Here is a 21,620-nt window from a genome sequence, read left to right on the forward strand (position 1 = left end):
AAGTGGTTGTATATAATTACTAAATATGAAGCTATTGTATCAGCATACTCCGAGAGGAACCTGACTGGTATACAGTCTGGACCAGAAGCCTTTCCTTTATTAAGAGATTTAAGCTGCTTTACGACACTGAGGATATCTACTTCTATGTTTCTCATCTTGGCAGTTGTTCTTGATTGGAATTCAGGAATATTTACTTAGTCTACTTTGGTGAAGAAGTTTCAGAAAATCATGTTTAATAACACTGCTTTAGCGGCACTGTCATCAGTGACTTCACCGTTGGTACCACGCAGTAAAGGTATTGATTGCATCTTGCCACTGGTGTGCTTTATGTATAACCAGAATCTCTCTGGGTTTTCTGCCAGATTTTGAGACAGAGGAAATTATTAAATGCATCTCGCACTGAAGTACATGCTATATTTCGAACTTCTGTAAAACTCTGCCAGTCTTGGGGATTTTGCATTCTTTTAAATTTGGCATGCTTTTTTTGCTGCTTCTGCAACAGCGATCTGACCCGATTTGTGTTCCATGGAGGATCAGTACCGTCAGTTAAAATGATGAATGCAATGTATGTTCCAATGACAAAAAGATATTTTTATGTGATATTATTACAACTCAACAATGTCAGATTTTGTTTTACTTTACTTGTACTGCAAAAGCTTGCTCCTTGTCAAATTTCATGATTCTAGGTCAACGGGTAGTATCCTACAGGTTTTGATGAGAGTTTCTGAATACCAAATATATGACATAAAGGGCCATATCTTTTGATTGAATTGACTTAGAAGCTTACAATTTTTGTTCCACCAAGTGACCGTAGACATTAATATGTGAAATAAATTTGAACTTTATACATCTACCCCTCCCTGAGGAAGAGGGGAGGGGGTCTTGACAGTTTGACAGACAGAGGGACAGTCTATTACAGCAGGCACACAACAGCCTTTAAACCTGTGACCAATGGCACACAAATTTCACTCTTTTCTCTCTATTTACATCTTTCCACCCTATAAGCAAAATTTATCACCCAGACCTATCGCATTCTAATTCCTGCCCACCAAAATTCAAGATGTATGTAAAGATGGGATGATCTGTCCATTTGCATATTGATTCAATTAGCTCATCTGTCCAACGTTCATACAGGATGAAATGCTATGGACAAAACCTTATTTGTACCGATAGCCATTACATTTTTCCCTTTGAATTAAAGTCTCTCTGATATCTGGTAAGAACTATAACACAGATACACATCAAATACTTTTTGTACAACATCTCTCTCTCTCTCTCTCTCTCTCTCTCTCTCTCTCTCTCTCTCTCTCTCTCTCTCTCTCTCTCATTTTCTGTTTGTCTCTCCTTTACTGAAACACTCCTTTCCCATTCCTCCCACGTCTTCGTTCAGCTTATCATACAACCTTGTCTAATTACTAGCCTGTTTTGTTAGGACTGGGGAAAGATATGAACAATCACTGACCATACTTTACTTTTCTTAATGTCTAAGGAATTCCTACCTTTGGTTTTTTTTTCTACTTTTTTTCCTGTCGATAACATCCTCATACAAATCCAAATTTATCATTTGTCCCTGGATAACAACATTAATTTTTTATATTACCTGGAATTTGCATCTCATTGTTTAGATTCCATTATTATTTTCATCTCAGTATTCTGTCTTTATCAGTACTCAATTCTCAATTTTTAATGACTGACTATTCCCTCCTTCAGATACCTACAATATACTTACGTTCTATTATTTTTCAAGCACCTCCTGACAGATGACTGAGCACTCAAGATAAATGACAATTACTTCATGCCCCAATCAGTGATTATTCTAGTTATTGGTGAACACTTTTCTGCTCTGTATATGATACATAATTATTTTGGACTAGATTGGATTAGATTAGATTAATGTGTTTAAATATCACAGTTTCTCTATGATTTAAGCTGGTTACTTACAACCAAGTGAAAAATCCTTTAAGGAAGTCAATAGTTTTTTCTTACTACCTCTGTTCTTACGTCTGGTTGTAAGATACATTCATCAGTACTGCAGCCAACAAATTTAAACTATAATATGTTTCATTAATGGAAACAAACATCAATTAAGTGGAAAGACATTTCCCTATTCACAGTAATTGAATAAAAGTATTCAAATTGGGAAACTATAATAGTGTAAGAGTCTGCTGATAGTAATTAAGGCATGTGCACATGAGTGTAGCTGACACCATCTTGGAAATACTGACCAACTACTTGTGTTGGTACCAGTGGACACCCGCCACAGACCACTTCCACCCACAGGTAATTGGATGCCTGAAAATGGCTGACTTTCAGGGAAGTAGCTGCTTAACTGGCTGAGGATCACACAAAGTGTCAGTCTTTCTAATCTCTCAGTGACAACTCTCAGTAAGTCTGTAGTTATTCGGGTTAGGGCAAGAGAGGCAGTTATGGCAGATTGGCATCATGTGCATTTTATTGTAAACTGTGTTTGGGAATAAACTGGTGAAGATTATTTACTTGGTGTTCACATATCTATCCTCATGGTCACAATGGTTACATTGCCTAATAACTAGCACACTGTGTCTTCAGACAAAGATAACTCATTATAATAGCCATTTTTGCTGATCAAATCTGCATGTCTGACAACTGAGAAACAGAGGAACATGTGTGAGTGTAAATCTCATTGCTATCCTGCTCAAATAGTACAATGATAAGAAAAATCTTCACGCGAGATAACCACTCTTGGTCAATCTTCTCCACTAGTAGAGATCATTCCAAAATCATTTTAATGCATTTATACTTTCATTATGCATACTAACATCGAACACAAGAGTTAACATATGAATTCCACACAAAATGTTATTGACTTTATGTGGCAATGAAGTGTTCTGGTGATGTAGCATAGGAGTCCTGTACCCATCACAATTTCATTGGTGCGTTTTGTTGAAAGCTTGTTTCCTGAAGTGTTATTTGAGTGAAAAGTGGTAAAAATTCATTAAACCAAATCAAATAATGTAAACTCCTGATAAGAATATCAACAACATAGGAAGAGAGATTGCTACGTGCATGTCAAGTTGCAGAAAGGCAGGATTAAGACATTTACACGAAGCTTTCAGCCACAGCCATTATCAGCAAAAGAGAAACACATTCCATTCATACACACATGCAAGCACACCTCATGCACATATGACCACCAATTCCGGCAGCTTGGGCCAGAATACAACTATCATATGGGGTGGAAGCAGCAATCTGGAGGGGGGCAGGGAAGGGGAAGGGATAGTAGTGTATGGGTGTGGCAGGGGGAGGGGATGCTCTCTGGTGAAATGTACAGGAACTAGAAAGCCAAGGCAGGAAGGTGGGGAAAAAAGAAGCGAAACAGGGGAGGAGCGGGGGAAGATGGGGCTGGTGCGTTAGCAAGGGATGGCAAACAAAGAAGGTGGGAGATGAGAATGAAGAGGTGATGATAGGATAGAGGATGTGAGAACTGTTGTGATTCTTTATTATGGAGGCAACAATGCAGCATGAAATTTTGCTTGCAAATGAGTGAATTATTTACAGAGAAGTTGAACTTTTGAGGCACAATTGCAGAGATGAAGCTGTAAGCTAACCACCCTTACAAATGGATTCAGAAGTGTGAATTTAACATCTCTCAGTCACATGATCTCTATATGAGATATACAATGGTGGCACCAGAATAATGACAGTTTTTCCTGAGTATAGATTCTCTGAATTTACCAATTAGATTTTCACATGAACCACAGCATCTTCCATATCAAGCTTCTCATTTAAGTTCCCTATGCTGACTGGTTACACTCTTAACATCATGTGTATGGATCCATTCAGAGTGTGTGTGTGTGTGTGTGTGTGTGTGTGTGTGTGTGTGTGTAGTCATGGCTACTTTACTCCAAATACTGGACTAAGCCACTAGAAATGCTTTCCACTAGCATCAGGATGCTATTTATTTGGCAGATGCTCTGCACTTCTCCAGAATCATTGCAATGAATTTAAAATTTTGTTTGTTTCTGATTGTACTGCATTTATCCACATTACACCAAGTGGAAGTTTTGTCCAGGTCTTTCTGGATTTCTTTACAATCCTCCAATGATATTTCCTGTAGGCAACAGCTCAGCAAATAATCTTTCACATCTGTTGAGAACATTACAGATTCTATTACACTTCCTTGGAGCATATCTAGTGTTACTTTCATTTCTGTTGAACATTCCCATCCAGTACAAAATAATGGGTTCTTTTAGTTAAATATTCACCAAGTCAGTCAGATATCTATATCTAAAGGATTACTCTGCAATTCATGCTTAAATGCCTAGCAGATGGTTCATCAAACCATCTTCAAGCTATTTCTGTACTGTTTCAGTCTCTAAGAGCATGCAGAAAAAAATGAACACCTTCCTATACGGTAGTGTCATCTGTCTCTCATTCATATAATAGCCTATCTTGAGTTAGTGCCATCAGCCAGCAATTTGATCAAATTGTGATAGTATATGCAAGTGGTAGAATCTAGGCACTGGAAGCAATATTGAAGCCAGAGATAAGAAACATTTAAATGAAAAGTAAAATTATATGGGCTGGACAGATCTGCAGGCAAGAGAGCAGATAGTTTAAGGATCAGGATGATGACACTGGTCCTCCACTTTGAACAGAGAACACTTTGACATTGAATCATCTGAATATGAATCAAATCTGGGCCTGGGACTGTACATGACAAGTCAGGGGCCTGAAGCAGTTCTGGTAGAAGGGTCATTATATAAATCAGGGTTATGAAGGGGATTGGGGGAGAGGGGTAAAGGATAAAGAGATGACTAACATACTGAAAATGTTGAAAAATGTGCCACAAGGTGCTCAGCAAGGACTGATGCATGATTAGCAACGCCACTACGAAGGATGAGACTTTGGGAAAGTTGTCTATCTTTGGCAGTCCAGTAGACTATGGAGCTTGGTTCAGAACTGGAATGAAAGGCATATGAAAGAGAAGATGTAGCTCTCCCATTATTTCTTCTTAGTGCATTTAATTGGGTAGCAAGCTTCTACACAAAGTGAAAAATGTTGCTCAAGACATTGCAGGCTATTATAGCTTCTTCACACACATTTGATTCCATTATATTTTCCTTTTATTTTTATTGAACCACAGGTTTTTTGAGCAACATTATCAATTTCTTCAGATAATTCTGGTCAGTTGCCATGCTTAGCTATTTTAATTTCATCCTGACAACAGAATATAATTGGGTAGATAAAAAAATCTGCTCACCATACATAATTTTTTTTTTTTTTTTACATGTATGTTGTGCCACTGCTTAGTGAATAGATTTTTGTATCTATCCAATTATGTTACATTGCCAGAAAATATTTACATTGTCAATTTCATCTCTATATTTTTAAAGGGATTCATTTGTTACATTAAGTCAGTCTTTAAAGTTTTTGCAAGTTTTGTTTTATTTCATTAGATAAGAGTTTAATCCTAATTCTAGAGAGGTAATGATCGGAATCAAACTCACCATTCCTTATTACTTTCGCATGTGATTGATAATTGTTTCCAAAATCAAATTTTATGCTGAAAGGACATTGTTTCATTGTGACCACTGTATTAGGAGTTGCCGAAGATGAGGTCCACAAGGCTGCACTGGTGGAGCAATCAGGATGGAAATATTTACATTAAGTTGCCTGGACCTCATCATGATTGCACAGGGTAGAAGGTACTGGGTATCAGCATTTTATGAGATTTGCTGTGACTCTTTTTGTTCCTATCTCGAGTCTGTTAAACAGATTCAAAGACTTCAAGTTTTTGAGATGGCCATATTTTGATGGTTACATCCAGTCATGGTCTTTGGAAGTTTAATGCACCTCTGTATTTGGTGTCAACAATCCTGAATCACTCTGTAGATGCAGTATCTTGATTTTTAGCCTTTAGGTAGTCATTCAAATGTTGAAAGCAACTATTGCCTGAATAAGAGGACTTTGATCTCTTTTTGTAGCCCTCTTGTGAAATTGTCAATTGAGTGACTCCAGCCAGGGGAATAGATCTTATGTTTAAGGACCAGTCATGAGTCTTCATGTTTTGTCAAGCCCAGAATTAACTTGCTTAGCATTGGGAGACCTGTACAAGATGGAGGAGGCATATACCCCGGCAGACTAACAAATTGCTAGTGCTATTGTTTTTAGCAATTACTGTTTAGCACCACAATTTGATCTACAGTCTTGAAAATATTATTTCCACCACTGACAGACTTTGAGGTAGCTGTAGTGCTTGAAAAAGTTTTTCTCCGTGTAACATGAACCCTTTGAGATGCATCTTGCAAAGATGAAAGACTCAGATCTAGATTTTTATGGGTTCTACTTAAGGTGGTTCCCAAAATATTACAGTTCAAGATATATTACAGTTCAAGATATTTTAGTTCTTTAGTAATCCTGCCTTCAACTTCTGCAAACACAGTGCCCTACATGGCCAAAGCTCAGTCATTAAGACATGAAGATCCTGAAGTCATCCAGATGATGTCCTGTGGTAGGACATTTTTCTTTCTTTTACCACATTTTTTTCCATCTTTTAATTCCACAAGAAAATGTTCTCAGACAGACATCCTTTAGCCAAGATCAACATGTATTCTTTTGATATAGTGCAGATTTTTTGTCCACAAGTTGGATTAATTGTACTGTAAGTGGTAAAGGGCTCTATGAACATCACATTTGTAATTTTTCCAGTTTTCACAGCCATTCCTTAGTAACTATGCTAATACTTATGAAGTGGTACTATTCCCTGGAGAGGAATAATTGTACAGGAATGAGAAGGGATTTCTGTAATATCTGATAGGTGGCATACTTTTTGTAATACTTGGATTATCTCCTCTTTCACTGCAAATGTTGGCTGGAAATGGTGGAGATGCTTATACTCTTCCGCATGCAGCACAGTCTTTCTGAGTTACGATGATCCTTTTGTGAGACAGAGTAGAGAGAGTAATAAAAAAATCTGTGCAATAACTATTTATGAGGAGGATGGTGTCTACCTTACAGCCTAACAATGATCAATCCCAATAACTGGTCCCTTGCTTCACTGTAAGGTAATAATCAGTACCACATTCAAATCATGTTCTAACAATTTTAAGTCATCAGTAATTTTCTCACTAGTTAAATTTAGACTTTACACACACTGAATTTGGGGGGGGGGGGCGAGAAGTGTGTGTGTGTGTGTGTGTGTGTGTGTGTGTGTTTTCCATTCTTAATTCTGGTTTTTGACATGACATCATCTTGCAGCTCACCTTCATTTCTGCTGCCCCCATGTCAACTGGCAACTTCGTCACTGACGAACCATGTTAGTCACAGACGAGTCCAGATATCCTCTGATGCAAGGTGATGACTGTATTCATATGTGGGGACCCATGACGAGCTCTACCTGCCAAATGTTGTCCATAAAATTGACAGAGTCGGCCAAGATTCTATAATGCCATACGGATCTTGCTGTTGTCCACGGTCACTTTACTACCAGGCAATACATCTAACAGATCCTGGTGGCAGCTGCATATAGTGATGGCCCTGAATTCCTTCTAATGCTAGGGCCTATGTGGTGGGTGTCAGCAAGGATGCCTTGTAAAATCTGGACAGCAAAGTAATAACGGAATGGCTGGCAGTGACTCCCAACCTAAACCCCCATGGTGCATATGTGGGACACACTTGACAGGCTCATCCTATTCCATGACAGACTATCCAAGAATTCTCATGGGCTCTCCTTTAAGAATAGGAAGGGATACCACATGGTGACCTCTGTACACTAATACAGGGGCACTGACTCTCAAATTGCATCGTACACTGCTCAAGAGAATTAGGGGAACATGGGTGTCCGACATATTCCATTGAACAATAATTAAGGACTGGGTGTGTTATATATGTATATGTCATCAGTCTTCTGACTGGTTTCACGCACCCTGCCACGAATTCCTCTCCTGTGCCAACATCTTCATCTCAGAGTAGCACTTGCCACCTATGTCCTCGATCATTTGTTGGATGTATTCCGACCTCTGTATTCCACCAACCTCTGTATTCCTCTGCAGTTTCTGCCTTCTATGCTCTAGTACCATCGAAGTCATTCCCTCGTGTCTTAACATGATGTCCTATCATCCCGTCCCTTCTCCTGATCATTGTTTTCTGCATATTTCTTTCCTCTACAATTCTGCACAGAACCTCCTCATTCCATACCTTATCAGTCGATTTAATTTTCAACATTCATCTGTAGCTCCACATCTCAAATATTTCAAATCTCTTCTGTTCCAGTTTTCCCCACAGTCCGTGTCTGCCATACAATGCTGTACTCAAGATGTACATTCTCAGAAATTTCTTCCTCAAATTACGGCCTATCTTTGATACAAGTAGACTTCTCTTGGCCGGGAATGCCCTTTTTGCCATTGCTACTCTGCTTTTGATGTCCTCCTCGCTCTGTGTGCCATTCATTGTTTTACTGCCTATTTTATTTATTTGCACATCAACTTCCATAAGACCAAATTGAGGAGCAAATCTCCAAGGTCATGGAATGTGTTATTATTTTACATTGTAATTTCATGTACTAACAGACAAAACTAATATGTTTATGAACCTGAAAAAAGTCAATCCATAAGTTTAAGAAAACGCAATAAACAGTGTAGCAAGAATCAGCTTAATTTTTCAAGTAACTCCTCGACAGAATAGAAGGAGTGACCCACGAGGAAGCTCTTCAGTTTCGATTTGAAAGAGTGTGGATTACTGCTAAGATTTTTTGAATTCTTGTGGTAGCTTACTGAGAATGGATGCAGCAGTATACTGCACACCTTCCTGCACAAGAGTTAAGATCCAAATGCAGGTTTGATTTCTGCCGAGTATTAACTGAGTGAAAGCTGCTTATTCTTGAGAATAAGCTAATATTGTTAACAAGAAATGACAGTATGGAACGTATATATTGAGAGGCCAATGTCAAAATACCCAGGCTCATGAAAAGGGGTCAAAAAGAGGCTCATGAACTTACACCACTTACTGCCCACACCACCCGTTTATGAACCAAAAGTACCTTTTTAGAATGGGAAGAGTTACCCAAAATATAATACCATACAATGTAAGCGAATGAAATAAGCAAAGTAGACTAATTTTCGTGTTGCACACACACTCACTCCAGATACGTTCGAACAGTAAAAATGGCAGCATTAAGTCTTTGAGCAAGATCCTGAATGTGGGCTTTCCATGACTGTTTACTATCTATCTGAACACCTAGAAATTTGAACAAATGTCCGGTTTTGTTGAATTGTGTGTTAAAAACCATAAAAACTGAGTCTTACTGTTATTTAGGATTTCTTTATTTTCTACGAGCCATGAACTTAGGTCATGAACTGCACTATTCGAAACTTTGCCAGTGTTGCACACAACATACTTTACTAATACATCAGCAAACAGAAATATTTTAGAGTTACCCATAATACTAGAAAGCATATCATTTATATAAATAAGGAACAGGAGTGGCCCCAACACAGATCCCTCGGTCAACCCCCATTCGACCGTACCCCACTCAGACCCCATATCATAGTCATTCTGAACATTGTAAATAATGACCTTTTGCTGTCTGTTGCTACAGTAAGAGGTGACCCATTGTGAGCTACTCCCCGTGTTCTGTAATGGTCTGACTTCTGGAGCAATATTTTGTGATCAACACAATCAAATGTCTTAGTTAAATCAAAAAACATGCCAAGCATTCGAAACCTTTTGTTTAATCCATCCAGTACCTCACAGAGAAAAGAGAATACAGCATTTTTAGTTGTTAAACAACTTCTAAAGCCGAACGGTACATTTGACAGCAAATCATGTGGTATAAAATGATCAATTATGCTTATATACACAGCATTTTCAATAACTTTAGCAAACACTGATGGCATAGAAATACGTCTAAAATTGTCTACATTATCCCTTTCTCCCTTTTCATAAAGCGGCTTTACTACCGAGTACTATTAATCGTTCTGGAAACTGACCATTCCTAAAGGAAAAATTACAAATATTGCTAAATAAAGGGCTAACGTGTGCAGCACAGTACTTTAATATTGTGCTAGGCACTCCATCATAACCATGAGAGCCCTTAGTCTTCAGTGATTTAATTATTGACTCAATTTCCCCCTTGTCTTTATCATACAGGAGTGTTTCAGACATCAATCTCAGAAAGGCATTTGTCAATAAAGTTATACGATTCCCTGTAGAAACTAAATTTTTATTTAATTCACCAACAATTAGTACTGGAGGGCAGCGTAGAGGGTAAAAATCGTAGGAGACCAAGAGATGAATACACTAAGCAGATACAGAAGGATTTAGGCTGCAATAGGTACTGGGAGATGAAGCAGCTTACACAGGATAGAGTAGCATGGAGAGCTGCATCAAACCAGTCTCAGGACTGAAGACCACAACAACAACAACAACAACAACAACAACAACAACAACAACAACAAGTCAAAGGCCATTCACCCTTTTACTAACAGAACGCCCATCTAGTAATGAAGAATGAATAAAAATATTGTCTATGGCTGTGCTACTACTGTTCCCCTGCACTCTAGTTGGAAAAAACACCATCTGCATCAGATCATATGAATTTAGGAGTTCTACCAACATCCTTTTTCTAGCACCTTCATATACAAAATTTATATTGAAGTCACCGCATAACTAATTTCTGGTACTTCCTACAAAGTGAATCAAAAACCATCTCTAGCTTGAGCAGAAATGATGCTCTGAAGTCAGAGTTAGGGGACCTATAAACAACAACCATTAGAAGTTTAGTTTCACTAAATTCAACTGACCCTGCACAACATTCAAATATCTGTTCATTGCAGTGCTGTGATATGTTTATGGACTCAAATGGAATACTGTTTTTTTATGTACATGGCAACTCCCCCACTCCGCAAGGAACTCCTTCAAAAACAGCTAGCTAATCTGTATCCTGGTAAAGGAAGCCTCTGAACTGTCAAATTATTTAAGTGCTGCTCCGGTATACCAATAATTTTAGAGTCAACCTCTATAAGCAGTCCACTAACTTTTTTTCTAATACCTCTTATATCTTGATGAAATATGCTAATTCCTTCTCTACTTAGAAACATGATGTCCTCTGAAGGTTTGCCTTCAGTTAGGCATACCTGCTTAAAGGAAGTCCCTCTATCAGCTGACTTCAATCTAAAAAAGGTGCAGCTCTAACACCAACCATTACAGGAATTTTTCCAAGTGTGATCCCACCACCACCCACTACAATGTCACCTATAAGCTTTGCCAGTCTCCCCTTCCCATACCTATTGAGGTGGAGGCCTTGCCTAGCGAAACCAGGATATACTGACAGACTCAAGTGGTACCACTGCAATGTGACACATGCCCTCTGCCATCAGTACCTGCTTCGGCCCCCAGTTAAAGCACCTAACAGCTGCATCAAGATGAGGCCGATCATGATGCTGAAACAGTTGCGCGAAATGCACATTAGTGCCACCAGTTTGAGTAAGCTATCTTTACCAGGTCACCACCTACATCGTATTCCCCATCCCTATCAAGACTAATCCCTGCTCCACCCACTATCACTACCTGGTCCTCCTCCGTAAAATTCCTACGTAACTCCCCTATGCTGTCAGTCACCTGAGCCACCCCTGCACTAGGCTTCACAGTGCCTAGGTAGCAGAATTCCTTAACTCCATTTACTTTGTGACCATCAATCCTGATGTCAAGTTTCTTGCTGTCCTCATTTCTGCTACTTCTCATTACTTTCGTCTTTCTTCGATTTACTCTCAGTTCACATTCTGTGTTCATTAGATTGTTCATTCCACTCAGCTGACCATGTAATTATTCTACACTTTCACTCATGATAGCAATGCCAACAACGAATCTTATCAAAGATACCGTTTGACACTGATTTTTAATTCCACTCCTGAACCTTTATTTCCATCATTCCTTCTTCAATGTACAGATCGATCAGGAGGCCGAAAGATTACGTCCCTGTCTTACACTCTTTTTAATATGAGCACTTCATTCCCTCTTCGTTCTTTTATATATATTGTATATTACTCATCTCTCCCTATAGCTTACCCCTATTTTTCTCAGAATTTCGAACGTTTTGCCCCTTTTTACACTTAACACTTTTTCCAGGTCGTCAAATCCTATGAACGTGTCTTGATTTTTCTTTAGTTTTGCTTCCATTATCAGCCGCAATGGCTCTAGGAATGCTAAGGCATCAGAGGCAATTCTGACAAACTGATCGTCATCTAGTACATACCGTATTTACTCGAATCTAAGCCGCACTTTTTTCCGGTTTTTGTAATCCAAAAAACCGCCTGCGGCTTAGAATCGAGTGCAAAGTAAGCGGAAGTTCTGAAAAATGTTGGTAGGTGCCGCCCCAAATGACTTCTGCCGTCGAATATATGTAGCGCCGCATAGGCATGCTTTGCAGGCACAACGATAAATACTAGCGGCAAAACCTCCGCGTCAGTTAAAAAAAAATTGAAAGACGAGCCTCCTTCTGCGCCTGAGTTTCGACCACTGCATTTTATACATTATCCAACGAAGTAAATACAAATTCCGTATTGTTCATCTTCGAATGCAGCAGCATTTCAATGTAGTACGAAAATCCGACTGGCAAGACTGTTTGGGATGTTTGTCAATATGGCCAACCCTACGTTCTGTATTTTTTCCTACCTGTGAGAAGAGATGGTTGGTAATAGGAACTTTTATGAATTGTGAATCACATACAGTATTCTCTTCGCCATAAGAATAATACGAATATAAACATTTTGCCGTGTATTCTTTCGTGTTTGCTGCTACCTCATTTAAATCCTATCTGCCTAATAAACTACGAAACTAGGGTGAGACAACAGCAAACGCGGAAGAATATACATATCATGTCATGTTTATATTCGTATTATTCTTATGCCTAATAGTGATACAGTCAGAAACGAAGCACGGCAATTGACTAGATTTTTAAATCTAAGATGACTAATTCCTGTGCAGAATGTAATGTACTAAAGAGGCGTCTGCAAAGATTTTCAAACGGAGAAAAATTTTCGCTAAACTCTCGGTCAGAACGTCTTCTATCAAAAGCAATCTATCATTTGGTTCTTGTTGATCGTTATCAAAGAAAGCAGCAGTAACAACAAATAGCAGTCTCTGGCCATTGTTTTGCTAATGAAACGATTCCTCTCTTTTTATTCTATTGTAAGCGGCGGTAGCGCGCACGAAAACAAGCCATGCCGCGAGCGGGGACAGGCCTTAAACACTCATTATCAGAATGCAACAAACAATTCATGACACAATACAGTAATGCATTTTCAGCTTTGAGTGACGTAAACACCTATAACAAACAGATCAGCACTTACCAGATCAAAGCAAAATATGCAATCAATTCAAACCAGACGAAGCATGTGAAAAAGGAAAGGTACCTGTATATATACGGACGGAGCGCGTGACGCATAGCAATGGCTACCTAGTAAAGCTTAACTGCTAAGCTTACGACTCGAACCTACTGTAGCTGTATTGTCATTCATTCGACCTAAATTGTATCTCATATTACAATGGACCAACTTTGTTTCGATTTAGAGGTGCGGCCTAAAACTTCTCTCCCCCCTTGAATTTCGAGTCTCAAATTTCAGGTGTGGCTTAGATTCGGGAAATTTTTTTTTCTTCTTGATTTCGAGTAAATACGGTACTTAATTTTTTTCCCATTCTTCTGCATATTATTCTTGGATGCGTGAGCTGTTAATTGATTGTGTGATTCTCGCACTTGTCAGCTACTGCAGTCTTCGGAATTGTGCAGATGATATTTTTCCAAAAGTCAGGTGGTATGTCGCCAGACTCCTACATTCTACACACCAACGTGAACAGTCGGTTTGTTGCCACTTCATCACTCTTCATCACTACTATACTGTGATCTGAGTATATATCCGCTCCTGAGTACATCTAACAATCCAGTATCAGATTTCAGAATTTCTGTCTGATCATGATGTAATCTAACTGACGTCTTCCCGTATCACCTGGCCTTTTCAAAGTATGCCTTTTCAAAGTATACCTCCTCTACTTTTGATTCTTGAACAAAATATTCGCTGTTACTAGCTGAAATTTATTACAGAACTCAATTAGTCTTTCTCCTCTCTCATTCCTTGTCCCAAACCCATATTCTCCTGTAACCTTTTCTTCTACCCCTTCCTCTACAACTGCATTCCAGTCCCCCAGGGCTATTAGATTTTCATCTCCTTTTATGTACTGTATTACCCTTTCAATATCCTCATAGGCTCTCTCTATATTCATGTTCAGCTTGCGAAGCTGGCATGTATAGCTGAACTATCATTGTCGGTGTTCGTTTGCTGTAGATTCTGATAAGAAAACCCTATCACTGAACTGTTCACAGTAACATATGGTCTGCCCTACCTTCCGATTCATAATGGATCCTACTCCCATTATACCATTGTCTGCTGCTGTTGATATTACCCTATACTCATCTCACCAGAAATACTCATCTTCTTTCCATTTCACTTCACTGACCCCTACTATATCTAGATTGAGCCTTTGCACTTTCGTTGTCAAATTTTCTACCTTCCCTACCACATTCAAGCTTGTGACATTCCACACCCCAACCCTTTCACAAATTAAGTACACAATAAAACATCATTACATCCTCAATCATTAACATAAAAAGGACAGGTGTTGAAAACAATATGGACTCACTCATTCATTCATTCTGCAACCCTAGGTGATTTTCATCAGCCTTTGATAACTGCAGTAATGTGTATGCCCTCTGTGAGCATTTATCATTGCCCAACACCTACATGGTATGCTCTGAATACTTCTACGGAGATCACCCTGTGGTATCCATTCACATTCTTCAAGGGAAGGCCATGAGGATTCTTTGAGAGTCTGTAGTGGAATAGGATGATCATGAACAGGTCTGTCAAAGAAGTCCAACACATGCATCATGGCGATTAGGACGGGACTCACCACCGCCCATCCCATTACCTCAGTGTGGTATCTATCACCCATTCCAGTACTTCATCCTTGCCGCCACCCGCCACATAGGCCCTAGCATTAGAAGGAATTCAGGGCCACCACCTTACGCAGCAGTCGCCATATGGTCCAACAGGATCTGTTCTATGTACTGCCTGGTGATAAGATGAACATGGATGACAACAACAAGATCAATATGGCTGTCAATGCTGAAGTCTCCCTACAGCACCACAGAACCTTGACCGAATCTGTCAATTTTGTGGTCAACATTTGGCAGTTATGGCTCACCATGGGCCTTCAAACATGAACCTGGCCAGCAAGTTGCACCAGAGAATATATGGACTTCTTTGTGAATAACATGTTTCATCAGTGACAAAATTGTCAGTTGACATGAGAATGTCAGAACTGAAAGCGAGCTGCAAGTTGTTATTTTTGTCAAATGGTAGACTCAAACGGGATGTCTGTATCAGAAGATCCTTTCTCATAACCATTCATTACAGTCTGACTGGACACATTGGCTCCGGTGGCTCTTCTGAGGTCATCTTTCAGTGCTCTGGCAGTATCTCAACAACGTGGCAATGCGAAGACAGCCTGATCTCGGTCTTGAAGTTCGGGTTTTAATGCGTCAGTGACATTGTCCATCTCACCTAGTTTATTGACATCTCCCCGTACCATGTCCATTACCTATGGATAACACATTGGCATCTGCAGCAACACAGCTGAAGGTCCATTTTTGTTGGATCAAACAGACCCCTGTCGCACACAACTTGCACTGCGTTAACATGTCTCGGTGTATGTGCCGAGTTGAAATCATCATCCACAAATGACAACTGCCATCTGTGTACCTCACTCGAAAATACTGGGACATCAGTACTCACTTCCTTCTGAGTGGCCACCTGACGACGTAATGCATAGCACAGCTAGCAGATGTTTAATGATTTTAATTGTTGCCCAGGTTAAAAGTGAAGTTTTCAAGCCACGCAAACAAGATCACAGGTACTGCTTGTATCTAAATAGATTTAACATACCAGATGTTGATACACATTTTCCTCTAATAATTTGAACAGTCTTATTAGTAGATTTTACACAAGCATTTAGTAAAGTCTGTCTGCTACCAGTTATGATTACAGATTATATTACAAACAGAAAAAATGAGAAATTGGAAGTGACACTGTTTTCCATGTCTAACAATGGTAAATAAAGAGGATTTTGTTTTAATACTTGCCTGTAGTTCTTGAGGTCATCAACAGTTATGATTCCACCCCTGGCTTGTATATCTGCAGCTAACTTCTCGGCTAAGCTGCCTGTATACAGCGCATCTCCACCCTCTTTTGAGATCACTTTTAGTGTTTCACAGAGCTTATTATGCTTTACGAGAGTACCTTCTGAATAGAACTTCCCAGTTGCTGGATCAATAAATATTTCACTGAGAAAGTAAGAGACATATGGATTACTTTCTTTTGATTCCTTGTTCGCTCAAAATAGTATGTCTCAGAATAAAACCAAGTACAAAAAACAGTGATGTGTGTGATCACAGAGACAGACTAAATTAAAAACAGAATCAAGTCAAGCTGTCATTCTGTCAATGTTGTGGAATACATCTCATAAATGGTAGCCAATAAAATATTCTCTATTTTCAGGCCACGAGAGATGGCTAATTGCTGAACCATGAGGTTGGGGGTAACTCATATGACTGATGTATTTTTCAGCATTATGTAGGAAAACATGTACACGCATGGAAAAAAAAAGAGAGGTAGTCAATATATCCACAGAACAATAAAAAGCTTTTTTTACAGTAACTTCAATTTATGAACTCACCTTAATGTTGGATCTGATTTAACAGCTGCAGCATTGAAAATGAGAGAATCAGCTTGATGCCTTGTCATGTTGTATCCACTTTCACAAACTGCTATGGCTGGTGCCACCAGATCAGACCAAGGTAGTTTACCATATCTTTTGTATGCCTCCCAATACCCTTTCAGCTCTCCAGGAACACCAACTGCTAGTGCACCTTTGTAGGGAAAAAATGTGTTTGTATTCCTAATGTTTCACTACCAAAATAAAGTAGTAACAAAATAACTGTGAAAAGGGGGGTAAGGGATGTTGAGGAAGGTAGAGAGGAGGGTGACGGAGGATAAGGGAAGGAAAGGAGGGCTGAACACAAAAAAATATATAAAACACTGCAAACCAAAATGTGGGAACCACAAGATCACCTCCACTATAAAACTGACTATTTGTGTTAATAGTTTTTCTAATTAAATGTAGAAGACACTAATTTTTATTAAATTAAAGTTTTGATAAATGATTGTGTTGTGCTGAATGGTTGGCATGCACAAAGTTTTTGGACAACATCCTTTCTAAAGCCTAAGAGACTAACAATCCCGTGCAAAGCAAAGTTACACTCAATGATAGAGCAATACATGCTCAACTTCAAAGGTTACTTCACAATCCGTGCTATCTTGACCTTGCCAGCCAGTATCACTTCCCCTCAACTGCATAAATGAGAATTGCCCTTACAACACATCATTTAATCCCAGAATCCCCATGGCCTCGATCTGAAATTAAATCCTGTCCTACATCCACCACCATCCCTGCACCCCCATGCCTCCCTGATTCACTGTAGTGTGATCAATCTATCCATTAATCTACACTCGCACTCCTCCCCCCCCCCCACTATGCCCCTCTTCATTCTATCATTCCTACTTACTCATCCACGTCACCTATTTCATAGGATACAAAGCAGGACTTCCCTTGCCTGCATTAGGACAAGCTGAGGAGTGCCCCATTCCTACATTCCTTGCCATCTCCACCTCCCAAACTGTTGTCATTCTCTCCCATCATTCCGTGTTTCATTGTACACCTCTTTATCTACTCCTCTTGTCACTTTTTCAAGCCAAGTCCGGTTATCTTCAGGATGGAATGTATCAATATTATGAAATGGATAGTTTCTACTCACCATATAGTGGAGATACTAAGTCGCACTTAGGAACAACATTAAGACTGTCTGAAAGTGAGCTTTCCACCAATGAGGTCTTTGTCGGCACGTGATGGGAGAGGCAGTCGGGTGGTGAGGGTAAGGAGAAGGCTGGGGTGGGGAGGATCAGGGGTAGTGGTGGGGGACAGTAGAGTGCTGCTTGTGGGTGGCGAGCAGCGACGAGGTGGAGAGAGGGTAGGGTGGGTGGGAGGATGTATGGGCAGGTCTTGCATTTAGGTGTATTACAGGGATACAAGCTACAAAGGGGTAACAGTTGTGTAGGGGTGGACAAGGATACTGTGTAGTGTTGGTGGGTGGCAAAATTCCACTGTGGGAGGGGTGGGAAGGATAGAATGTCGGAGATTTTTCATTTCACAACATGACAAGAGGAATTTGAAACTCTGACTGAGAATGTAATTCAGTTGTTCCAGCCCTGGGTGGTACTGAGCCTCAACGGGAATGCTCCTCTTTGGCCAGATGGTGCGACTTTGGGAGGCAGTGGGTGATTGGAAAGGTAAGATTTGGGAGATCTGTTTTTGTATAAGGTTAGAAGGGTAATTACAGACGGTGAAGGCCTCAGCAAGACCCTCGGTATATTCTGAGGGGGACTGCTCATCATGACAGATGCGACGGCCATGGGAGGCTAGGCTGTATGGGACTTCCTGGTACAAATGGGTGGCAGCTGTCTAAATGGAGGTATTGCTGGTGGTTGGTAAGTTTAAAACGGACAGGGGTAGTGATGTAGCCATCTTTGAGGTGGAGATCAACATTGGGGAAGGTGGATTATTGGGTTCAGTAGGACCAGGCGAAGCGAATGGGAAGAGAAAGTGTTGGGATTCTAGAGGAATGTGGATAGAGTGTCCAAATTGCAAAGATGTCATCAATGAATCTGAACCAGGTGAGGGGTTTGGGATTCTGGGTGTTCAGTAAGGATTCCTCTACATGGGCCATGAACAGGTTGGCACCATGCAGATGCCCACAGCCGTATCCTGGATTCATTTGTAGGTACTGCCTTCAGAGAAGCAATTGTGAAGGAGGATATAGTTGGTCATGGCAACTAAGGAGGTGGTTTTTGGTTACCATCATCATTATTAGGGTTGAGGGTCACTTGACATCATGCTCATCAGCACCTTGATGAAAAATCAACATGCAAATCTCATGGGTGGGGACGAAGGCTGTCCCCACATGCAGAGCAGTTTATAGCGTATGAAAGTCTGCCGCCCTTCCCCACCAGTTTAGGGATGAGGCCTGACAGTGCACAAAATTTCACCTTTCTTAACACTGGAATCTGTATCTGTGAGGATGGTGGGCAGATCTCCAGTGAGACTGAGGGCTGCCCTAATATCAGTAAACGGAACACACGTAGCCACAATATGCTGAACTGAAAGTGGCACTCTACAAACTTCACATAATGGTGGAGGATCCTCCCGCCTGAGGAGGAAGCCATGTGTGAAAGGGCTATGCCCGATGCGCAGTCCAATAAGCAAAACCTCCTTCCAGCAGCAAGGCTGACATTAAGTCCACCAAGCCTTTGTGGTCAATTTGAGCGACCGAGTTTGTTGTCTGTCACTTGCAACCATTCAGTCTCCTACTAACGCATGATGCATCTGTCAGAAAATGAGATAATGGCATGCAACGGGAAGGGACATTGATAGACAGCACCATCCCAACATGCTTCCTTGGCAACTTTATCAGCCATGTTGTTACCCTGTATTCCAATGTGGCCAGGTACCCAGCAAAAGATCACCACCTTGCCATGGTGTTGGAGCCGCTGTAAGGAGTCACGGGTGAGCTGAATCAGTGGATCTACCGGATACATTTGGTGAAGTGCCTGCAGCGCACTAAGAGAGTTGGAACAGACAAGAAAACTCTTACAGGGATCTCTGTGAACCCTCTCCAGTGCCATCAGAATGCCATATAACTCCACATCATAATTTGTAAATTGTTCTGGAAGACACACTTTAAAAACCCTATCAGGGAAAACTGCAGAACAACAGAGAGCATTCTCCTCCTGGGATCCATCTGTATAAATAATGATAAAGCTATGGTACATAATTAAAATAGATGAAAACAAAGTTGTAAAAACCAAATCTGGAGTACAACTTTTCGTGTACTGTGTCAATCTTAAAATCACTTTGGGCCTCTGAAGACATGGTTTGGAATCCATTGAGGATTGTAAAAGGCAGTGTTCAATAGTGTTACGGCCACGGGCATTAGTGATGCTAGTGTAAAGAGAGGTGGCACCAATAGTGATGAGCACCGTGTGGTAAAGGAACAGAAACTGTAGAAAGTCGGTGGAGGAAATGGTTGTTATATTTTACACAAGAGGGTATGTTGCAGGTAAGAGGCTGAAGGTGTTGATCTACAAAATCAACAATTCTCTCAGTGAGGGCACAGAAACCAGCCACAATGGGGCATCCTGGGTGGTGGGGTTTATAGAGTTTAGGAAGCATGTACAAGGTAGGAGTGCGGGAAGTGATAGGGGTGAGCAGAGGGATGGGCTGAGGGAAGAGGATCTGGGATGGTCCTAAGGATTTGAGGAGACCTGAGATCCTACTGGATTTTTAATGAGGGCCATTGTGGCAGGGTTTGTAGGCGGAAGAATCTGACAGCTGGCAGACTCATTCTGCCAGGTATCCTTGTGGTTCAAAACAACAGTGGTGAAGCCTTTGTCAGCAGGTAGGATTATTAAATTGAGAACAGTTTTTAGGTGGTGGATTGTGGTTCTTTCTGCAGATGTCAGGTTAGTTTGCATGTTGAGGGATTTGAGGAATGACTGTGAGGCAGAGTTCGAGGTTAATAAATTCTGTTAAGATAACGGAGTGATTTGAGGGCAGTTCTTCATGCCAATGACTGCTTCACAGCCTGTGCCATCTGGGTTCTTCCCACCAACATCAGCTTTCTCCAATTGTGCATGTGAGAACTCTCCCTGCAATATATCCTACATTCCCATAATCCTCCTGGTCTCAATCTTCATTAGTCACTGTCCTTAGCCATCTAGTCCATTCCCTGTTCCCATTCCAGCATTGCACAGCCCTCTATTCCACCAATACACCCAGTCTGTTTACTTCTCTCCTTTTCTGCTACCCCCCCCCCTCCCCTACCCTCCCAACTGCACCTAGCTGGCCTACCCTCTCTCCACCTTGTCCCTGCTCCACCTTGTCCCTGCTCCCACAAGCAGCACTTTACCGTTCCCCACTGCTACCCTGTTACCCCTACCCCTCCCCACCCCAGCCTCCTCCTTACCACTACCATCTGGTTGACACTCCCACCATGCACTGCTGCTCGCAGTGTGACTTCAGCTACCAGAGTTATGGTGAGTAGCAACTACCCTTTTCATAACATTGTTAGTTATCCTTACCCTTTCCATAATTTAATTCCACCCAGAACTTTAAAGTATCATATGAATGCTGAAAGGCACAGCAATTAGCTTCAAAGAGGCAGTAATTTACTTACATTTAAAATAATTCTTTCTCCAAATATACCATATGAATGATTGTCACAAGCAATTTTCCCCTAATAAAACAAACTGTATGTACATTTTTTCCAGCTGCTTATTTGAAGTGTTAGCACAAACACAATGCAGTCGCATCCATTAAACTGGTACATCTTAGTATGAAGCTGAAAATATTAACAGTTTGGTCTTGCCCACGATAAAGGGTTGTCATATTCATAATTTAGTTGAAACTGGTTGTGT

The 21,620-nt window shown here is 40.5% G+C and overlaps 1 protein-coding gene across 5 annotated transcripts in view; it reads right to left on the reverse strand.

Annotated features, from left to right (window-relative positions):
• LOC126241704 (scoloptoxin SSD14-like) overlaps window positions 1-21,620 on the reverse strand; it is a 588,477-nt gene that overhangs the window by 23,970 nt on the left and 542,887 nt on the right. For all 5 annotated transcript variants that reach the window (XM_049948033.1, XM_049948032.1, XM_049948031.1 and 2 more), the window contains 2 exons: window positions 16,768-16,960; window positions 16,175-16,375 (listed from right to left, as the gene is read on the reverse strand). In XM_049948033.1, coding sequence (XP_049803990.1) covers window positions 16,175-16,375; window positions 16,768-16,960 — 394 coding nt within the window. The remainder of the gene's footprint in view (window positions 1-16,174; window positions 16,376-16,767; window positions 16,961-21,620) is intronic.

Source organism: Schistocerca nitens, chromosome 1 (assembly GCF_023898315.1).
Source record: "Schistocerca nitens isolate TAMUIC-IGC-003100 chromosome 1, iqSchNite1.1, whole genome shotgun sequence".
NCBI lineage: Eukaryota > Metazoa > Arthropoda > Insecta > Orthoptera > Acrididae > Schistocerca > Schistocerca nitens.